General features: G+C 50.4%; 1 protein-coding gene across 2 annotated transcripts; it reads right to left on the bottom strand.

Moving 5' to 3' along the window:
• Nucleotides 1-44: 44 nt before the first annotated feature.
• Nucleotides 45-15061, bottom strand: Stk11ip (serine/threonine kinase 11 interacting protein). Of its 2 annotated transcripts, XM_021197800.2 has the most exons (25): nucleotides 14976-15061; nucleotides 14764-14849; nucleotides 11904-12109; nucleotides 11630-11704; nucleotides 11281-11376; nucleotides 10849-10956; nucleotides 10650-10721; nucleotides 9611-9737; nucleotides 9298-9401; nucleotides 9093-9188; nucleotides 8921-8962; nucleotides 8612-8761; nucleotides 8343-8427; nucleotides 7470-7820; nucleotides 7119-7324; nucleotides 6683-6799; nucleotides 6384-6561; nucleotides 4206-4418; nucleotides 3996-4099; nucleotides 3075-3172; nucleotides 2801-2979; nucleotides 2515-2596; nucleotides 2329-2399; nucleotides 1577-1824; nucleotides 45-894 (listed from the first exon to the last, which is right to left on the bottom strand). In XM_021197800.2, exons 2-25 carry the CDS (start codon nucleotides 14822-14824, stop codon nucleotides 745-747), a joined length of 3219 nt encoding a protein of 1072 aa, XP_021053459.1. In that variant the 5' UTR covers nucleotides 14825-14849; nucleotides 14976-15061; the 3' UTR covers nucleotides 45-744. The 2 variants fall into 2 exon arrangements, with proteins under 2 accessions (XP_021053459.1, XP_029395031.1); XM_029539171.1 differs by having other exon boundaries at nucleotides 7119-7321; nucleotides 14764-15039.
• Between the last annotated feature and the right edge of the window lie 3559 nt (nucleotides 15062-18620).

The following is an 18620-nucleotide window of genomic DNA, read 5'->3' as shown; positions in this document are numbered from 1 at the left end:
ATAAATCTTTTAAAAATAAAAGAGATGACTTCCAGAGTCAGCAATGACAGAATCTCACTTTTTATTGCAGGTCTTTACATAAAATGTAAACTTTGGGAAGAGGGTAAGTTCACAACTTTTTCACAATTGGTGGCTCATGCCATTAATCTCAACACGTAGAAGGCAGAGGCAGGCAGGTCTCCATGAGTTCAAGGCCAGCCTGGTCTACATAGCAAGTTCCAGGACCACCATGGATACACAGTGAGACCCTGTCTCATAAAGAACAATGAAAACTCTTAAGGGGCCCAAATATTTGACTGGCAGTGATCCCATGCAAGGTCACAGGATAGGTCACAACCTGCTTGGGGACTGGGTACATCAGGGTCAGTAATCCTACTTTGCTAGAGTAGGGCTGGAGACAGGTCTCAGTGCAAACAAGGTTGCTTCCAGGAGGAGATTAGGGGACGGCAGGCTTGATGGGAGACATTTCTACATACTACCCATGACACCTGGCAACAACTTTATTGATACCTGAGAGTAAGTGTGGAGAAACGTTTGCACTGACCACTTAGCCTGCTCTGCTAGGCAGGTCACCCAAGGGCCAGATGGATACTCTTGTCCCTCTCTTAAGCTGTGGTCATTTGGTGCCTCCCAAGCCAATGGCCAACAGCAGCCAGGCAAGCAGCCAGACCCAGAGACCAGGAGAAAGGGCATCACATTGGCAGTGCAACTCCAGAGCAAGTCAGTGAAGTCAGTGAAGACACCTCATCGGTCCAGATCCAGAGCCTCCTGGGTTACTGTCCGGAGTCCAATGGAGAACAACTCTTCCCAGGGCTCCCGAATCCAGGCCAGCAGGGCTGTCAGCTGCTCCCCACACACAACACGGAGGGCCCAGAAACTCTCCAGTCGAGACACCTGGTAGATTGAGCAGCAGGCAAGGGAAACATGGGGAGAGACATACCAAGAGTCCAGAGTCTTAGGAGAGGACACCACCCTCGGCTTTTAAAGGCTCTTCCCCCTCCTCCCCCGCCTCAGGTCTGTGTGACACTGCATTAAATGGTGACTCTGAGCCTTAAAGCCAGTGTAGGCAGCACTGTCTGAGGGCTCTAGAGGACTGGTGTTCACAGTTCCATCTCTATCTTCCAGGCTGTAGGGAAAGTGAGTTCTAACGTCAACTCCAAGAACTGTGCAGGTTCAACTCCTGACTCTACCCTTGTGACCTGCACAAGTTTCATGTCTCTGAGCCTCAGTTACATCATCTGTAGTAACATGGGACCAACAAAAGCACCTCCTCCTCATGTTGGAGTTGTGAAGGTCAAACAGTTGGCATACAGTGTGAGTAGGCTGATCACACCAACTCACACCAGCTAGGTATTTCAGTACAGGGCTCCAAGGTCAGGACACTGCCACAGTTGACTGCTGCTTTCTACACATGCTGCTTATCCAAACCCAGGTCCTCACATCAGGACTCTGTCCCCACTATACGCCTGTGCCTTCCTCAGCACCATCCCAATCCATTCCCATCCTCCTATGGAGATGCACTGCCACACTGTGAACACACACACACACACACACACACACACACACACACACACACCTCATCATAGAAGATCAGCCGCAGGTCCAAAGGGCTTGTGCGATATAGCTGCACAGAGCTCAGACAGCTGAGCGGTTGCTGCTCTCTGACCTGCAGGGAAGGACCTGGCCCTAGAGAAGCAGACTGCTCAGAGGCTTCATCAGACACCACTGGGAGAGGAGGCTCTGCATGGGACCCCGAAGGGTCTTCATCTAATAGGTACAGGGTGGACAACGTCAGCAACAGGGACACAGGACAGGTGGAGGAGCCTGCAGAGAGAGAGAGGCAAGATGATGTCTACAGTGAAAGGCTGTGCTGGATCTAGGTCCCCAGGACTAGTGTCCCAGTGCTGCCCTGGAGAAGAGGTGTGAGTCACAATAAAGAGTTGGCCACAGATCAGCACTATGCTTCCACAAACTCCAGGGACCACTAACAGCCAAAAGCCCTGCAGTTCTATACTGAGGGAGCCAGCACACCAGCTACCCCAAGCAATGGCCCGGGGCCTCTTGACAGGATGAGTGGAACATATCCAGCCAGTCAACCACTTTAGGAAGACTGGATGCCAAAGCTACAGTCTTCCTAAAGTGGCCAGCTGAGGCTCTAAGGACCTTCTGAAAACACCCACCCCATAGTGTGGATATGCCTGCAAGGGCAAGGAGTCTGGATGCCAGAAACTGAGCATTACCCCACAGGCACTACAGAGGCAATAGTGGGCAAGCCAAGGACAACATGGGCTATAGAAACCAGGGAAGCACCTGCAGACTTGGCCTTACCTTCAGCCAGGAAGGCCCGAAGGTAGAAAAACTGGGGCACCTCTGCAGAAGGGTCTTTTCCCAGCAATGGCCTGTGAAGATCACAGCAGACACAGGAAGAGAATCAGCCAGGGTATGGGACTATGTCTGCAGTCCTGTCAAGAGTAGACCTGGGCACCACCTAACCATAACCTCCTGCGGACTCACCAGAGCCGATGCTGCGGGGTCACCTCCTCCTCTGTGGCACTGATGCAGTTCCTCTGGGTACGAGGCAGAGACTGCAATACACCTGGATAAAGCCAGCCAGAGACAGAAACCCTCAGAGGCCTCTGCAGTCCTCCACCTCAGCCTCGACCCTGGCTAAGCTCTATTAACTCTGGACCTCAGAAACTTCTACCACTGGGGGTTGACAGAACAGGACCATCTACTGGTGAGCATCAAACTGAGCAGTGACTGAAAGCTTGACTCCCTTCTCTCTCCCTCCCTCCCTCACCAGTGAGCTCCTCAAGGAAGGCTCGGCACTGCCTGGCATCTCGGGGCAGGAGTACACAGCTGCCAGTGCCAGCCGCCCACTCCAGACGAAGGCTCTGGCCCGCAAGGCCAAGCTCCACGCCACTCAGATCCTGCAGAGGAATGGCCAGGGTGGGCTGGAGCCAGCTAGCAGGAGGCCCGCTGTGGAGAGAGCGGAGTAACCAAGATTAAGAGGAGGACGGGATGAGGTTGGCAGGACTGTGATGCGGCCCCAGCTCTACACCTGGCACACTCACCAGATGGCCCCTGTCACCTTCAACAGGTAAAGCATGTGATCAGACACAACCACAAGGCACGGAAACTCCCCTGTGTGGCCTGCTAACACCACTGGCACCTAAGGGAAGGAAAAGTTGATGGGAAATCAGAAAATAAAGCCAAGCAGACAGGAGCCAGACCAAAAGCTGCATTCTAACCACGTCCCTCACATGATCAACCTCTTCACTATCTGTGGCCCTGCAATCGCCCCCCCACCTACCCCAGCGCCTCTTAGCAGGCCTCCTCAGCACCCTCTCCCCATCTCCAACCTCTCCTCCACACTCAGCCAAGACTATCTTACCTAACAACTTAACCATTACCCCCTTGATTCAAATCCTTTGGGTGGTCCCTAGATCCATCCATGTTCCAGGCAGACACAGCAGGATGCTCCTGGGCAGCTTCCCCCAGCCTCCTAGACTCCCCTGAGGAGCCCCCAGGCCAGGACACTGGTTGTCCCATCTTTCCCACAAGCTACCTTCTCTTGGGCCTCTGTACATCTATAGCTTCTGTCTCCTAGAGCATGGTCCCACACGTACTGGATTAAACAGCCCCTCTAGGACCTTGTCCTGATACAGCAGCTTCACACTGCATAACCCTGTTTCTCTGTGACTAAGGGCAAGCCAGCTGCAAGCCAGGCCTGAGTGTCCTGGATGGGAAGAAGTGACAGCACGTATCTGTGCTGACAGGAGGAGCCATTCACCAGGTGCCAGGTGCAGGGACAGGTGCCTGCTCTCAGCCTCTGCTCGAGGTCAAGGACCATTATCCCTACCTGGATGGAAAGTACTGAACCGCAAGGATGAAGAAACACACCCACATGAAACACAGCAACTATCTACTGCTGCTGCTGAAACCCAAGCATCTGACTCGATGCCCAGGGCCATAGGTCAGTGGGTGGCACAGACCTTGATGCAGCACTGGAACTCCTCCTCGGAGTCACTGAACACCTCAACATCCAGGAAGAGTCGGAGTCGGTGGTCCACAGAGCGAAGACCAGAGCATCCAGGGGCTATGAGCAATCAATGGGTCATCACCTGGCTCTGGGAGGCCACAGCTCCAACTCAGCCTTCCCACGGTGCCCAAGCACACTTCCACTTTGTTCCACCCATACTCACATGGGCTGAGACTCCAGCTGCTACGGCCATGGGATATGGATGTCTGAGGTGGGATGCCATCAGGCATGCTGGGATAGCTACCATGGTCAGTGAGGTCACAGGCAGAATCTGCTGATTGCTCTTCCTGGTTCTGATCTCTATTCGGGACTTCCCCAGACACAGCTAGGAGAACCACGTGGTCACTCCCACACTTTGGACATACAACAGGAGATTCTAGCGGGACAGACAGACACCCCGTGAGCCTCCCAAAAGCATGAAGTTCACAATACTCCCTGCCACCGTCCAGCTTCCTCAGATCCAATCTCTAGCTCCAGTCACAGCCAGCATTCACAACATCCCACTCCCACCCCATATCTAAGCATAGTCTCTAATCTGCCTCTCCCCATGCCCAAGAGTCAAGTTAGCCCATGGCCAACAGCCTCCTAAAAATACATCCCATCTTCTAACTTTCAGGTCCTGCTCTGGTCCCCTCCCATAGCCTTGGCTTTATCAAGCATAGCAGCGCTTTACTAGAAATTCCTGAAAAACCAAATCAAGAGCTAGGAAGACGGTTCAATTCACACTGTATATCCTACACAAGCGTGGGGATCAGTTCAGATGCCCAGGCCCCAAGTAAAAGCAGTGTGGTGTCATGTGGGGAAGAGAGAGGCTGATCCCTAGAGCTCACTGGCCAGGCAGTCTAGACAAACTGATGCGCTCCAGGTTCAGTGAGAGATTATGCCAAAAACTCTGGTGGAAAATGACTGAGGAGAACACCTAAGTTGGTCCCTGGCCTACACACACACACACACACACATAACAACAAAAATTAAGACCGAAATTAACAGACTGGGGAAGGCAAGGAGGTTGCTCATGCCAGGTATGTTTAAGTCCTATTTTCCTTAACTATAGATGGATAATCGTGGACCAGTTATTTGTGCTCTGAGCCTGACCACTGTCTGTAAGATGATAATGAAAAATCACGTCTGCCTTAAGGAGTCGGCAGGATGGGTGAGTGGATGCAGGTAAAGAATGAAGGATGTGGCTCAACAATGAGGGGAGAGACACTATGTGGCTACAACACTCTAGGCATGTGCTAGCCCCCACATCAATATTATTATTGTGCGGCAGCTCCATCAAAACTTTTCATACCCCATTTTGTAAATAAAGAAATAACTAAATTAGCTTACACACCCTGCCCACACCTATGTAGTTGGAGATAATAGCAGTAGCTACCATATATGAAGGACCTTTGTTCTGTGCCAGGAGCTATGCCTGGTGCTTTATTGTCATATTTAAATCTCACAAGAAAGCTGGGCAAGGCAGCACACATCTGTAATCCCAGCATTCAAGAGGCTGAGGCAGGGGGACTATTACAAACTCAAGGCCAGCTTCAGGTACATTCAAGTTCGAAGCCAGCCTAGCTATATGAGACTTGTTCTTGAAACATCAAAACCTTTAAAGGGAAACTGTACCAATGCAGAAGCCACAGTACCTATGGAGATACCAGGATCCAGAAAGAGCTGTGATGCCCCACTGCCTATGTGACTAGGCCTGCCAGGGCAGCCTCATAATACACAATAACACGAGGGTACTGTTCTTGAAAAAAATAACTTAGTCCTGCTATGTCTGCTGCCAAGAAGTGTGGCTGATGAAAACTGTACATTTCATACAGCTGTTATCCAGAGTCTCCCTTCCTTCTTCAACATCTCCAAAGCCCTTACTGTTTGACTGGCCTATAGTGGAACAATCCCAAGATCAGCACACGAAGAGAGACCATAAGGTGCCGCCGCATCCTACCAAGTGCTTACAAGGTCAGTCAAGGAAGGAACTTGTGCCAATCAGCAAAGCAGCTCACCCAACAGAGGGCACATGACAACCGGGCACTGCACTAAGTGCTCAGTAGGCTTTATGTTATTCCTGAGATGTTACCCACAACCGCCAAAAGCCATCAAGTGATGAAAACCTGAAGGGTAGGTTTAAGTACACTCACAGAACAGCACTTTCAGACTCTGACAGGACCATTTCTACTGTTTAATACAGCAGGCAGGCAGTCATATTTCTCCACCATGCCACAGAGTTGCTCCCACTCTCCTAAGACCTTCTTCCCTTGGGCTCCCTCTCCACACTCCTCTCAGACACACCTTCCCTGCAGTGGAAGAACTGGATGGCCAGGGAGGCCAAGGCCACAGCTGGTACCTGTATTTTGAAACAGAGGCTTCCAGCCTTCATCACTCTCCAGTCCCAATCTGGACTCCTCTGGCTTGAACTCACAGCTACAACGCAGACACTGGAATCTGGCCCGCTGTGGGTCTTTGTTTTCCCCGGGCTGCTGCTCTTTCACACTAGTGAACGGGGTCAGTACAGCGAGCAGCTCCTGAAGGAGTTGGGTCAGAAGGCAGCTAGCTGGGCGCAGGTGGACCCGCCTGGCCGACCTCTGACCCTCCAGCCTGGACTTGCTCCCTGCAGCCTCCCCACCTGCCTCTGGCCTCCATCACCTGGACAGCTTCATGGGCCTCCGGCTCCAGCACAGCGTATCGACGTAGCTGCCGGTCGGGACAAATGTAGGAGAAGCGAAGGACAAGAACTGGAGCCCCGGGGGATGGGCCTGTGTCCTGTGCAGGAAGAAAGGAGAACACGGCAGTGGGCAGAGGAAAGGGGTCTGGGCTACATGGAGCTCGGAGGAAAACAGGAACTCCGGACCCCACAATGCTGGTGCTGACATGAAGCCCTTGCAAAAAGTCCATCCTTTAGCCCACCCTCCCAAGTCACACACAACAGCCCTGCACACACCCCTCCTTGGCACCGAGTTCTCATGAGAGAAGATGGAAAACACCCAGGCCCAGTGCATGGCACACAAGAGCCAACAGATTCCCAACGATGACTCTGAAAAAGCCAAGAACCCCTTCCCCAGCGCCTGACCCCACAACCCACCTCAGACACTGGTTCTCCTTGGGTTCCGGTCTCGGACTCCAGCTCAGCTGCCACCAGGCTCTGCAGTTCCAGCCGCTCCAGAGTCCGAGCTGCTTGGAGTTCCACTTCAAACAAGTGGGCAGAAGTGACCCGAAGAAAGCACTCCTTGCCTTGCACACCCCCAATTCCCTGCAAGGGACACACCAACATGGGGCGACAGAGCTCTGCTGCGGAGAGACCAAGAGAGAACTGGAGTGAACAAAGGGTCCAGGGCCTCAGGGAGCGAGTGTCCTACCCAGTCTGGCCTCTCCGCAGTCCCTCTAACATCCCGATACCCATGCCCCCAAAGCCCCATGGTCACAGGCCTTTCACCTTCCACTGCTTTCTGCTCCTGCTCCTCCTCCTCCTCCAGGTCCTCTCTCGATCCCTCTTCTTTATCCTGTTCTTCCCTCTCTTCTTCCTGGGGCTCTGGCTCCACTCTGCCTTCCTCTGACATCTTCTCTGGCGATTCATTAGTGTCATCCCCTATGGCTGGAGGGCTGCATGCAGTCCCCAGGCTCTGGACATGCAGAGGAGGGGTGCTAAGGGCAGGAGTCTTGGTGGTGCTAAGAGGGGGGCTCCCCATGGTCTCCAGGTGGCTCCTGTACTGCAGCCAGTCACAGCCAAACCGCTCCCGGAAGCTGGCCAGCAGCTCAAGTTCCCGGTGTTCTTGCACAAACCACCCTAAGATAGAGGAGGGCACAGAGCTGAGGCCACACCCAGACCCTGGCTGATCCCAGCCTCTTTCTCTGGCTACTCTTCAATAGGCCTCCCCTCAGCAGAATGTCCTCAGGAGCATCCTATGGAATACTGTGACCATAAGCAATCCTGGACCACACACAAAACAAAACTTGTGGAGAGTCACAACCATGGCCACACATCTCAGATCTGAGATGAGCTGTAGAAAGAAACCTGCTTCACATTGTTTCAGCCTGTGCTCCCCAAATGGTTGTGGCCATAAATCTCTTTATTACAGAATCTTTAGCACCCTTTAAAATCCATGTTCCTTATAAGAATGCTGCCTGGAAGAAGCAGATCTCTCTTTGGGCTAAACTAAAAAGACAACAGACTGGGGGGGGGGGGCTCCGCAATAATATGCACCACCCCCAAATCAAGTTTCTCCTCTGACGCCTACATGTAAGGCAACGTCAAGATTAGAGAAGTCAGGAAGGAGGTGGGCAGGGAGTGAGCAGGAAGCCAACTTACCAGCTGGGGAGGGGTCCGGAGTTCGGAGCTCTGGGTCTGTGTCACTGGGCTCAGAGATGCTGGCCCGCCTCACACGGACTCGGCTCTGGTTTGGATAGAGATGGAGATCTACAAAAGCCAGCCTGGCCAACCATGGCCACTCACCTAACTTACCAGAAAACGCCAAGTCCTAACAAGGACAAGGCCTTCCTTTGCTAGTCTACCAAGTTACCCACAGCACCATAAAGAGACCACGAAAGCCCAGGCACAAACCAGCAGAAGCCACTCACCTTAACCTTCCGAAGCGGGGCCTGGGCCACAACACCCCCTGAGGAGAGGCTATCACTCAACTCAGGGCCACCTGAGGCTTCAGTGGTGCTCCCCACTGGCCAGGACAGAGGTTGGGTCACGGGAACAAGCCCTGAAGATTCTGAAGTTTGCTGTGTGATGACAGGAAGGGGTCAGACCCAAAGGAGTGCCTCTGCCTGAGGGAGCTAGCCAAGAGGAGGACCCTCCTTTCCACTGACCAGAAGACTTTCCTACCCTGTCTCTCACGCTATCGTCCTCCCTTCATATCATCCCACCCCCACTCGACTGACCTGAAGATCCTTCAGGGACAAAACCTTGCCATCAAGCAGGAACTGTGCAAGACAAAGGAGAGGACAGGCTGGAGATGGAGCCCATCACTAGTGACTCCAAGAACTCAAAGCACCATAGAGTGACTGGGACTTTGGCCTCTCACTCAGGGACAGATACAGGATAATCACTCACACCATGAGCAGCATCTCTGGCCCGAGGTGACAAGTACTGAGCGGTGGTTGCACGGTGTGCAGGGTGGAACCACAAAGGGTTGCCTTCCAGATAGAGCTGAGGGCAGAAAGGAGACAGCGTCGGCAACGGATGTCCCCTCCGTGAAGGCACAAGGAGAGCCAGACCTGAAGGTGGCTCCCAGGCCCGTCAGGCACTCGTGGCTCACCTTACGGAGCTCGGCCAGCAGCCATAGTGGTGCCAGCTCTGTGTGTCCTTCTAGAAGGTTATAGGCCACATCGAGATGCCGCAGGTTCTTCAGCTGCTCCAGGCCTACGGCAGAGGAGAGAAGGAAGAAGCCTTGTGGAGACGTGGTGTGGGTAAGGGATATGGTGTTCTGTGTGCCCAGGTCAGAGGCAGAAGGAGAAACCTTCACCACAGCTCTACCTCTAAGTCCTCATGAAGCTCTAGACTGCCAACCCAAGCCACTCCTGCCTGATTCCCTTCCAGACTGACGCCGCCCCAATACACTCCCTACTCACCCTGAAGGCTCCGGAGCTCATTGGTCCTCAGTATCAAAGTCCCCAGAGCAGCCCCTGATGGTCCCATTCTTGGCACCAAGTGCAGGTGGTTATAGGAGATGTCCAAATGGTACAGCTCAGATAAATCCTGGCGGAGGGTGAGGAGACAAAGGTTCTCAACTCAACAAAGCTCTAGGCAGGGTCCTCTGGGCTATCCTCTCAAATCCACGTTGGCCTACAAACATTGCAGTGTCAACACAGATGACTCCCTCCAGCCCGCACTGAAAGACCTGAACAAACACTAGCATGTCTCTAACAGTCCCAGGCTACACCCCTAGATGGTGACTCCAATCTTTAAGTGCCCACCTGGAAAAAGACAAGACTCTGACGAACACTCAGAGCAATCAGGGGATCCTCTGGGCCACAGGGTCTGTCTCCCAGCCTCTGAGGGACAAGGGTCTGTCTCCCAGCCTCTGAGGGACAAGGGGGCCTACCTAGCCAGTCAGTGCAGTCAGTGAGAAAACCCATGCACTTCAGTGTGGACTCAGTGCCACCTCCTGACTGGAGAATTCCCAGTTCCCTGAGTGCTGATGACACCCAGTGACACTCCTTCACTCTCCAGTCACTTCACTTTGAATCCTCCTTGGTCTAAGATGTGACTCCTCACTGAAGAACGTTCCTGCCACTTTAACAAGTACTCAGCCCCACTTATCTTTAATAAAAGACAGAAAGGCCACAGGGAAAGGGTTTGTCACCATCATGGAATCTATCATTTCTGGGCCACACATTAGGCTAAGTGACATAGATACTCTTCACGGGTACTGCTATGATGTACACCTTACAGGTGAATGAAGCAAGAAACTAACTGACTCCTTCCAATTCATCCAGGTATTCCAAACCTTGTTGTTTGCTAGAGGAGAAACCCACACACAGTACTGACTCTCAGATGTGCCTCCACCTAGGCCCAGGAGCCATGTGGAACACAAGCTAATCTGAGAGTGAGTGAGAGTGTAGCTGTCTAAGGACCAAGTCCATCAGCAAGCAGGCAGCTTGGTCTTACCATCAGGAAGCCTTTGCAGTCCTGGAGGTGATTGTGGCTCAGGTTGAGGAAGCGGAGAGCCGACAGGAGACGCTGAAGGAGATGGACAAAGCAAGCACAGAAAGGTTCTTCACACAAGGGTACTTGACAGACAGCTGCCATTCCCTCCAAAGGACCCTCCTTCCCACCCCAAAGGCACCTTCCCTTGGGGGACACTCACCAGGGAGCTGTCTAAACTGCTGAGCGCATTGTAGCTGAAGTCGGCAGAAAGCAGGGCTAGCCAGGGGAGGGCAGAGCAGAGGTCCCCACCGCAGGCTGACAAGAGCTCCTGGATAGGGGACAGGTGCAACTACACCTTCACTCTGCCTTCTCCCTATGCATGTTCTATCTTCCAGTCCCCATTCATATAGACCAGGCTCTACCTGCAGACTCCACCGCTCTGAAATAAGCTCAAGTCTCTGTCCCTAAAGAGCAGACTACAGGGGCCATATGCAGACCATAGGGAGACAGACACTAGCTTGGTGTGACTGTAAACACACAGACAGGTGTAGAGGGCTGTGGCGTCACACAGGACAGAGGGAGGGGAGCCTGTAAAGCTTGGTCTTCTCAATCAGTCAGGACAAGGCATCAGGCCCGCTGCTCACCCTCTTACCTCCAGTGCCTGGATGCTTCTGTTACAAACCAGGGACTCCAGCTGTGAGTAGATGCCTCGGAGGCCACACAGGCTGTGGATAGGGACTCCTCGAAGCTAAGAGGGAAAGGAGGAAGACAAGCAAAGCTTCAAGGTGACAAAGGCCTCATCCCTAACTGCTGACGGGGAGGAGGGAGACCATCCAAAGCCCAGCTACAGGTAAGGAAGTGTTCATGGAAAAGACATCACTGAGGAGCAATGGGACATTCAGACATGACCTCCAACCAAAAGAGGCCATCTCTCTGTCCTCAGCCCAAGAGGCTCCTTTGCCCCAGTTTCTGCCCACCCATACGTTCTAACACTCCCTCACCTCCAGCTGCCGTAGGGACTTGAAGGGGAAAATCTTGATAGGACCTGGAAGGCCAACACCAGGGATGTGGACGAGCTGAAAAAGGAACATTCAGGTTACAGAGGCAGGGCAGCCTCTCCTGCTTCCGCGCCACTTCCTCAGCACAAGCACCAGCAGGCATCACTGACATCATCTGGCTCTTGGCCTCAAAGCCCTCTCACAGCCCATCCCAACCCCTGCCTCTATCACTCCCTAGGGCTCTCTGCACGTCCTGTCCCCATGCCCCTCCTGGGACCTTGAGTGACAGTGTTTTCTGCAGCACATCGAAGAGGAACTGAAGCCGGAGGATGACAGGTGAGTCTGCAGGGTGGGAGGGAAGAGCCACAAAGCCCGACTGGCCTGGGCCCCATGGCCCCAGGTACAGTTCAAACACTCTGTTCAGCTGCTGCAGTGTGGCTGTCAGCAGGCTCAGTGTACTACAGCCAGAGAGAACCGCATCCCCTGCAGGAAGAAGGGCAAATGGGAACGAGGACAAAATGAAAGGCCTTTCCTTTCTGGGCCCCCGAAATGCACCCACTCTCGTCTGTACTTGAGATATTCCACTCCGAGATCAAACTGTCTACCTCCTCCCCAGCTCAAACATCCTCTACAGTTCCCCCATTCAAACAAGAAGCAAGCGAACAAAAATCCTAGCCTTTCAGCCTGATACCAGAAATTTGTTTCACTACAAGACTCCCAGAGACTTTTCCAAATGCTTTTGCTTTCTACTCTGTAGATAGTAGCCTGGGCTACTTCCAGAGTTGGAAACATAGCCCACTTGGCTCACAGCTCTCTCATCCTGATAAATCCCTTTCTACTGCCAAGGTGGAGACCAGCTTCACCCAGCAAGCCTTCGCAAAGCAATACCTCTGGTGGCTGTGGAGATGACTCAGTAAAGGACTTGCTGAGAAAGCTGGCGAATCTGAATCTGACCTCCACCACCCACATAGTGGTGGGAACTGACGAGGCAGACAGAAAGATCCCTGAGGCTCACTGGTTAGCCAGCCTACTTAATCAGCAAGCCCCAGGTCTCAATGGAGACCCCTTCTCAGAGAACAAGGTAGACAGCTTCTGAAACATGAGGCCCCTGGCTGTCCTCTGGCCTTGACACAAAGATGCTCTCCACACACAAAGTAAAAATATTTAAAGAAATAACACCCCTGCGCTTCCACACTGCAACTACCCACTTTACACAAAGGCCGACTGTATTTGATCTTTCTGTCTTTTTATGGTTGCAAGAATGACATGCACATCTATAAAAATCCTCAAACAACATTGAAATGCATGTCGTTGTCCATTACAGCAATTCTATAAAGCTGTTGTACCTAATAAGACTATCAGCCCTGTAAGGTCGTCTTTCAGATTTATTCCCCACTTATCACTCTATCAGGAAAGTACAGTTCTAATAATTGTGAAAAAATTTTTTAATATATTCTGAAACCAGGTGTGGTGGTGCACACCTTAATCCCAGAATGTGGGAGACAGAGGCAGGTGAATTTCTGTGAATTCCAGACTAGTGCAACAAAGTGAGGCCCTGTCTCAGGAGATGGGAGAGAAAAATCAAGAAGTCAAAGAATATTGCACAAGTCAGGTGGAGGAACATCATATGCCTATATATAATTCCATAGGATGGGTCACTGAAGCAGAAAGATCATAATTTCAAAGCTGGCTTGGGATACCAAGAAATAGCAGAGATCTCCCACACCTTTCACTCAGCTTCCCCCAAATAAACTTACAGAATTATAGTACAATTATCAAAACCAGAAAATTTGGTGGTGGTATAATAGTTACAGTGTCAGTTCTATTAGTGTAGATTATGACAACCACCACCATAATCAAGACATGAAGCAATTCTATCCCACAATCATATTCACGAACTCTACGATTCCTAGCCTGGGAGCCAAGTCAGATTTTTTGCTGAATAATAAATCTTACAGCCTTACAAAGAGATTTTCTATGTAATAGACAGTGAGTATAGACACACACGTAATTCAAGGTGTCCCTTGGAAGTCTGAAAAAGGTACAGCATGGGAGTAATTATTAACACAAACCAGAAAATGAACTGCCATAAAGAGACTCCAAGGGCCAGGCGTGGTGGCGCACACCTTTAATCCCAGCACTTGGGAGGCAGAGGCAGGCAGATTTCTGAGTTCAAGGCCAGCCTAGTCTACACAGTGAGTTCCAAGACAGCCAGGGCTATACAGAGAAACCCTGTCTCGAAAAACCAAAAAAAAAAAAAAAAGAGAGAGACTCCAAGGATGCCATGGTGGGAGTGTATAGATACGGAACACTAATGTTATCAAGGTGACACATGCCAAATGACTGCTGTTTCATCTAGATCTCATCCTTATCTCCTAAAGACATCCATTAACCCCATCTTACAGATAGGAAAACCGAGGCTCAAAGAAGAATCTCTCCTTTTTGTGTGTATGGGGGGAGGATGCTAGGGATTGTAAGTCAAAGTTTTGTACATGCGAAGTATATGCTCTGCTACTGAACTATATCACCAGCTCTCAAAGAATCATGACTGTGGTCATTTAGCTGATATCGAGTCAAAGCTTGTTTCTACCACAACTGATGGCAACCACGTAACAAACAACATAGTGATCCTCACCATGCCCAGGCATGGGGGAAGCAACAATATAGTAACAGTATCTTTTGATCACTTACTATGCATGCATGCACCGCACTAAATAAGCTAACTAAAATCCCGAAACCCTTTGCGTTCAATACAATCCCTATGCTAACCTATCTGCGAAGAATACTGAGGGTCTAAAAACGTATCCAAGTCTGATGGAGGGTTGGGACTCACTCCAAATCTCTGGTGTCTAAGGGACTTATATGTGGCTGTCGGTACAAGTGATTATGTTCTTGTCTCCAAGTGTTTAATCTATTAATGATCCCTTCCCTCTAGAGGGTTAAGTGCTTTGAGAGATGGGTAGAGTTTAGACTGTCAAAGGCATGACTGTAAACAACGCGTCACCAGGAACACACCCAGAAGAGAAGATGCCGGCACCTCGTGACCCCGCGGGTAGTGACTCCGTGATTCCCGGCGTTTCTGGACAGCATCGAACACACCCAGGACTCCCAACCAAATAAGCCAGAAGTCCACTCACCCGACTCCCGCAAAAGTCCCGCCAGCTTCCACACTACTGAATCCCGCGGAGCGGTCGTCATAGCCACGGGACGCTGGGGGCGGAGCCTGGGAAAGGGGAAGCGGAAGAGCCTCAGGTGGGCGGTGTCGACAAAAGCCCAGAGCTTTCGTGCAAATGGAGGCGTCGCTCAATGTAAAAAGTAAGCATCAGCTATAAAGAACGATCTCCCTGACCCTTTTTCTAAAAAGCTTCGGGCCTCGGGAGCCCATGGGCCCGCGTAACCCGCACTCCAATCAACTTGGCCGCCGGACTCCTTTAGGGCAGGAAGTCCCGCCCCGGAAGGCAAAGGACCTACCGGAAAGCGTGCCTTCGCTACCGGAAGCCACGCCCTGGGCGAGGGAGCCGATGTGTCAGTAGGACGGAACTAGCCGGGATTAAGCCCCGAGCGGGGCCCCAGGTCTGACTCGGCTCTGGGTGGCCCCGTCAGTGGAGAGAGAGAAACCTGACTCCTTGTTTGCAGACTGGGCGGGGAAGCAGATGGGATTTTGTGTTAGAAGGAAAAGAACTCATCCAAAACAAATCCTGGTTTTACAGTTACGTAGCTGCCCTGTCCCCCTTGCGAAGTTCTTTTATATCAGCCAGAGGGCTAAGGCTGGCGGGGATGCCACCTCTCAAAACCCCTTTGCTGTCATAGGCCTCGTCTCTAGACTTATTTTTCCTTAAGGTTTAGCACACTCTCAGATTGGTCCCTGGTCTCTGATTTCAGAGTTCTGGAAGCAGAGGCAGGAGGATCTCAATGAGTTCAAGACCAGCCTGTTCTAAATAGTTCTAGGCTAGCCAGGGCTGCTTAGATCTATCTCAAAAACAAAAATTACTCACTGGTAATGGTTATTATTATTATTATTATTATTTTAACTATTTACAGCTCAGTACACCTGAAACTAAAAATAGTTTTCCTAGGTTTGAAAATAAAATATATGCACAGAAGTTAGGTTATTTACCTGGACTCCAAATTGGCACTGTAGCCTTTTTTTTTTTTTTCCTTCGAGACAGAATTTTTCTGTTTAGCCCTGTCTGTTCTGGAACTCACTCAGTAGACCAGGCTGGCCACAAACTCAGAAATCCACCTGCCTCTGCCTCCCAAGTGCTGGGATTAAAGGCGTGCGCCACCATTGCTCGGCACCACTATAGCTTTTACCCAGGTTTCTGGTCTGGCAGTTGACATCAACTTCTGGTCTACATTATGAAAACATTTCTTAGGATGGAATGAACAGCTAGGGCTTGAGAGGGGAATGTCTTTTATGAAACACCCCTTTCCAACACAAGAAAGTTAAACATGAATTGTAGGACTGAAGAGATGGCTCCGTGATTAAGAGCACTGACTAGGTTTCCAGAGGACATGGGTTCAAGTCCCAGCACCCACATGGTGACCCATAGCCATCTGTAACTCCAGTTCCAGGTGGCCATACAACCTCTTCTCATCTCCATGGGTACTGCACACAAGGTGTAGAGACATTCAGGCAAAAACGTTCATACACGCAAATATTTGCTTTTAATGAAAAGTCTAGAGAAGGATTGGAGTCAGTCACTTTTAGAGGTGGTGGAATGCTTCTCTAGCCTGAACAAACTTCCTACATACCATCTCATGGATCCAGGACATTTTGTGCAATTGATAATCCCAGTACCTGGCAACTGTCAGTCGATCACCTGAAGCTGGCCATGGGGGAGGAGCCATAACAATCACGTCAACTTTATCAAGTCAAATTCTCTTAGAAAAAAAAAAAAATCTCATTCTTCTGATATTCTGACGTGGTGCCTTGAAACCTTTGCTTTTTGGCCTGGCTTCTACAGACCACAGTTATTGTGTGAAAATCCTCCATTCATGTGGGTAGCCCCTATAGTCAGGTTTGTCCTACACTGCCAAGCTTCCAGATAAGTGAAAGAGAGAAAAATCAAAGAAAACAAAACTGTATTGGGGAGGGGAAAACTAAGCTAAAGAAGCAGTAAGAGAGTAAACAACAGTGGATTCCGTCCTCCCTGAGAGGCCCACAAGAGAGTAAACAACAGTCGATCCTCTCTTCCCTGAGAGGCCCACTCCCCTTTCTGTCCTTGGCTTGCAGGCAAGGCCTTGGCTGCCTTCCAAAGAAGTCTCTCTCTCTTTCTCCCTCTCATGCCTAAGTTACATTCTTCTGTAAACTGCTACTTAAAAAAAAAAAAAAAAAAAAAAAGAATTATCGAAGGGAAAAAGAAAATCCTGTGTAACCAAAGCTAGAAAAAATGTGCACACACTTTGAGAGTGCACCAGATCCATAGAGGAAAGCAAGAACTGGACCTTAAGGTGACCTGGCCAGTGACAACAAATCATGCCTCTGATGAGAAAAACTAGGATTGACGGTGTTAGTTCAGTACAGTTTGAATCCGAGTCCCATCACATCTTAGAAACGGACAAGTTGATTCTAAAATTTATCTAGGAGACTAAATACATACAGGGCCAAGAAACTCTGAGAGGAAATAATGAAAACAAAATTCAAGAGACACTAAAAGGGACCTTGCCCTACCAGACAGCAGTGTCCTCCAAAGTTGCGGTGACCAAAGCCATGATAATATCAAAGAGATAAACATTAATAGATCGACGAAACACAGAGCCGAATAATTAGTAACTCAACAGTCCTGGGGGAAGTGCCTGTTCATCTGGAAAAAGCCAAATTACTCTCCTTGCATTCTGCACATGAGGTTCCAGAAATATAAAAGTGCTAAGTGTTTTTTTTAAATAATAAAGAACAAATAAATAAACCTGAGTGGGATGGCATATCTTTGTAGTCCCAGAATTTAGGAGACTACCACAGAAGGATTTAGAGTTCCTGGCCAGCCTGGGCTACAATAGTGAAGTCTAGTCCTAAAGAAAGGAGAGATGGAGAAAAAAAGGAGACAATTCAAGAAAAGGGAGAGAGAAGAGAAGGAGAAAGAAAAACAGAAACTGACTTTTAAGTTTGATGCTTAAAAGTACTTCCCAAAGATTTACCTTAACTGGCCCTGGTAGTACAAGCCTGAAACCCCAGCTACTAGAAAGGATGAAGGAGAAAGAAAGATCACTTTGGGGCCAACCTAGCCCAACTTAGCAAGAGGGTCTATCTCCAAAAAAAAAAAAAAAAAAAGGAGGGAACCTGGAAAGATGGCTCAGTGGTCAAAAACAGTTATTACTCTCCCAGAGGATCCATAGTGAATTGCCACAAAGGCCTATAACTCCAGTGCCAGAGACTCCAGTGTCCCCCTTCTGGTCCCTGCGGGCTCCAAGTACAGAAGTAGTACTCAAGGATACACGCAGGCAAAATATCCATATACATAAAATAAAAATAAAATGTTAAAAATAAAAGTACGAGCTGGGCAATGCTGGTGCAAGCCTCTATTCCCAGCACTCGGGAGACAGAGGCAGGAGGAGCTCTGGATCCGAGGCCAGCCTGGTCTACACAGCGTGTAGTTCCAGGACAGCCAGGGCTACACAGAGAAAGGCTGTCTCAGAAAAGGCATTGCCCACAAAACCTAACAACCAGAGTTTGACGCCCCAGGCCCCACAAGATGGAAGGAAAAAGCAGCTGACCTCTGACTTCAAGAAACAGCCAGCATTGTTAGCATTCCTATTCCTCCTAGGCTCAGCCCCGGTTACCTCAGCCCCGGTTACCTGGCAACAGCCAGGTGAGCCTGACTCACGAAAAAAGGGACTGCTTGGCCCCTCCTCTCTCTTACTTTCTTGCTCTAGCTGGGACCTCTTGCCCCTTCCTCCTTTCTCCCCATTCCCTTCCCCCTCTCTCCACGTGCTCATGGCCATCCTCCACTTCTCTCTCTCTCTCTCTCTCTCTCTCTCTCTCTCTCTCTCTCTC

The sequence above is a fragment of the Mus pahari genome, chromosome 5 (genome assembly GCF_900095145.1).
Source record: "Mus pahari chromosome 5, PAHARI_EIJ_v1.1, whole genome shotgun sequence".
In the NCBI taxonomy this organism is placed as follows: domain Eukaryota; kingdom Metazoa; phylum Chordata; class Mammalia; order Rodentia; family Muridae; genus Mus; species Mus pahari.
This window is presented reverse-complemented; position numbering and strand designations above follow the sequence as displayed.

Bases quoted from the DNA above. Each gene is read 5' to 3' on its own strand.
- Stk11ip (XM_021197800.2), bottom strand. From the start codon at position 14,824: ATGACGACCGCTCCGCGGGATTCAGTAGTGTGGAAGCTGGCGGGACTT. The intron at 10,722-10,848 runs GTGAGTGTCCCC...CATCTCCTTCAG, and splicing joins GCAGTTTAGACAGCTCCCTG to CGTCTCCTGTCGGCTCTCCG. The intron at 2,597-2,800 runs GTGAGGGAGGGA...GGCTTTATCCAG, and splicing joins CTTCCTTGAGGAGCTCACTG to GTGTATTGCAGTCTCTGCCT.